Raw genomic sequence first — 2,626 nt, forward strand, 5'->3', positions numbered from 1 at the left:
TACGGGTTCGCGTCCCGGCTGTGGCGACGGTTCCCGGGCTGCTCTCCTCATTCGCTAAATTGGTGTGGGATGGTGAGACCGTGTGGTCATCGGAAGCGCGTGCGCCCAGAGGTGTGAGGGAGTTGATATGCTGAAGCGTGTCCCCGCGCTTCCCGAAAGAGGGAGGTAGTGTAACGTGCATGGATAAATAGACACGTTAGCCTAACGGGTCGGACGGACCCTTTAGTCCAGTGGTTCGCAACCTTTTTGGGGTCCTGGACCCCCTGCGTATTTTTGATCTACCCTGAGGACCCCTCCACCTGATCTTGGGGGAGGGGGGTTGCAATTTGATAGAAACAGTAGAAACTGCATTTTAAATTGCATTATAGCATTTATTCACTCTTTGGGGCAAAAATAAGAGCTTTCAGTTGTAACTTAGATATAGTTAACAAAACAGAATTCTTATGCAGTAACATTCAGATATATGTAACAAAACAGAATATGTATTCAGTAACTTTCAGATATATGTAACAACAGAATTTTTATGCAGTAACTTTCAGATATATGTAACAACAGAATTTTTATGCAGTAACTTTCAGATATACTATGTAACAACAGATTTTTTATGCAGTAACTTTCAGATATATGTAACAAAACAGAATTTTATGCACTCTGCAAGAACAAAAACAAACATAAGTATGAAATCTCAATGGACATTGTATAGTTAAGTCTTAGTTTTGTCTGTAGAGGCAGATGGTGTGTGTGTTTTCAAAGCAAAGCATCCTCACTGTTTGTGTGCCACTTGGGTGTGGTGTGGTGAAAAGTTCATGTGTGGTGAGGTGTGCTGTGTAACCGTTAGTGAGACACTTGTACTTGTCTGCCGCTCATGAGTTTCTGTAACCTGGGTTGAATAGTGGCAACAGCTGTAATGTTACCTCTCTCTTGAAGTCTGTTTCTCTGTTTGGTCTTTATGTGTGTCAGAGCTGAGAAAGTGACCTCACACAAGTATGTAGACCCGAATGGCTCCAACTGGTAGAGAGCCTCTTTTGCAAGCTCTGGGTACTCCTTCTCCACACAGCACCAAAACTGTGTTAGTGATGTCTCTGAAAACTTCAGTCTGAAGCCACTGTCTGAAGACAGGTCAATGAGGCTCTCATGGAATTGCTCTGGTGCTGTATCCATGCTGCTGGGCATGAATGGCCTGCGTATCCAGTCATGTCTATTACACATGTCCTCAATGTCTGGGAAGTAGGATTGAAACTCAGCTGACAGTTTGGCCAGGTGCATTTTTACAGTTTTCAAAATGTTCTGCTTCATGTTCTGTTTCATGTCAGCTATCCAAGAGTTAAGCTGAGGGAAATTACTGACATCCCCCTTTTCACACCGTCTCAACCAGAGGTCAGTTTTCCTCATGAATGCTGAAACTTTATCAAACATCTGAAGAACAGTTTTATCATCACCTTGCAAGCTCGTGTTCAACTCATTCAGACGGCCAAAAACATCAGCAAGGTAAGCCAGGTGAGCCAACCAGGTCTGGTCTTCAAGTTTAGCAGCCAGAGGATGTCCATGCTCGGAGAGGAAATCGCGCACCTGCTCTCTCAGTTCCCATAGTCTCTGTAGTGTTTTCCCCCTTGATAGCCAACGTACGTCTGTATGTAGCAGCAGCTGATGATGGTCACCGCCTGTTTCGTCGCACAGCTTGTGGAACAGTCTTGCGTTGAGAGGTCGTGATTTAATGAAGTTAATCACTTTCACAGCGTCAGTCAAAACACTGTCCAGTTCTGGGCTCATGCGTTTTGAAGCCAACGCTTCTCTGTGAATTATGCAGTGCATGCTTTGGATGTTGGGGTTTACCTGCCTGATGCGAGAGACAACTCCGCGGTGCCAACCTGTCATAGACGCTGCCCCGTCTGTGCATACATGCGAGCAGCGCTTCCGGTCCAACGCGTGCTCCGTGAAAAAACAGTCAATCAGATTAAAAATGTCCTCACCCGTAGCTTTTTCAGGTAGTGGCTTGCAGAAGACGATGTGTTCAACTATATCGTTGACTGTGTCATCTTTGAAACGAGCAAACATGACCAACTGGGCTTCTCCATTCACATCAGTAGACTCGTCTAGCTGTACTGAAAAAGAGCCCGCTCTTTTCAGTTTATCGGTCACCTGCTGAACAATGTCACCAGCCATCTCATCCACTCTGCGGCATATTGTGTCGTTAGACAGCGGTACTGACCGGATTGCTTCTGCTGCTTTTTTATCCACCAGTTTCAGCTAGGATAGCTGCTGCTGCTGGTGCAATTAGCTCCTCTGCTATTGTATACGGCTTTTTAGCTTTAGCGATTAGCAAAGCTACCTGGTAAGATGCTTGAAGGGAAGTTGCTGAAGTCTGACTTGCGGCACGCATGTGATTTTGCGCTCCCCTGAACTCCGACAATTTTCGTTTGAAGAAGTCAGCAGTCTTGCCCACTGATGAGGCTGCTGAGGTTCCGAATCAGTTGCCGTAAATCCAAATAATATGTATATTGTATTTAGAAATCACGTCAGGACACAGCGCTGTCGCTCGACACAACCTCTCCGTGGCATTCTTTATTTAGACTGACACAGCATCAAAGGCAGACCCGATAAAACAACCCAGAGCCCGCAGGCATCA

The 2,626-nt window shown here is 45.6% G+C and overlaps 1 protein-coding gene across 1 annotated transcript; it reads right to left on the reverse strand.

Moving 5' to 3' along the window:
* Positions 1-834: 834 nt before the first annotated feature.
* On the reverse strand, positions 835-2,163 carry LOC130122492 (zinc finger BED domain-containing protein 5-like). Its single transcript, XM_056291424.1, has one exon. It carries the CDS (start codon positions 2,161-2,163, stop codon positions 835-837), a length of 1,329 nt encoding a protein of 442 aa, XP_056147399.1.
* Positions 2,164-2,626: the final 463 nt, after the last annotated feature.

Source organism: Lampris incognitus, chromosome 13 (assembly GCF_029633865.1).
Source record: "Lampris incognitus isolate fLamInc1 chromosome 13, fLamInc1.hap2, whole genome shotgun sequence".
Classification (NCBI taxonomy): domain Eukaryota; kingdom Metazoa; phylum Chordata; class Actinopteri; order Lampriformes; family Lampridae; genus Lampris; species Lampris incognitus.

Bases quoted from the DNA above. Each gene is read 5' to 3' on its own strand.
- LOC130122492 (XM_056291424.1), bottom strand. From the start codon at position 2,163: ATGGCTGGTGACATTGTTCAGCAGGTGACCGATAAACTGAAAAGAGCG.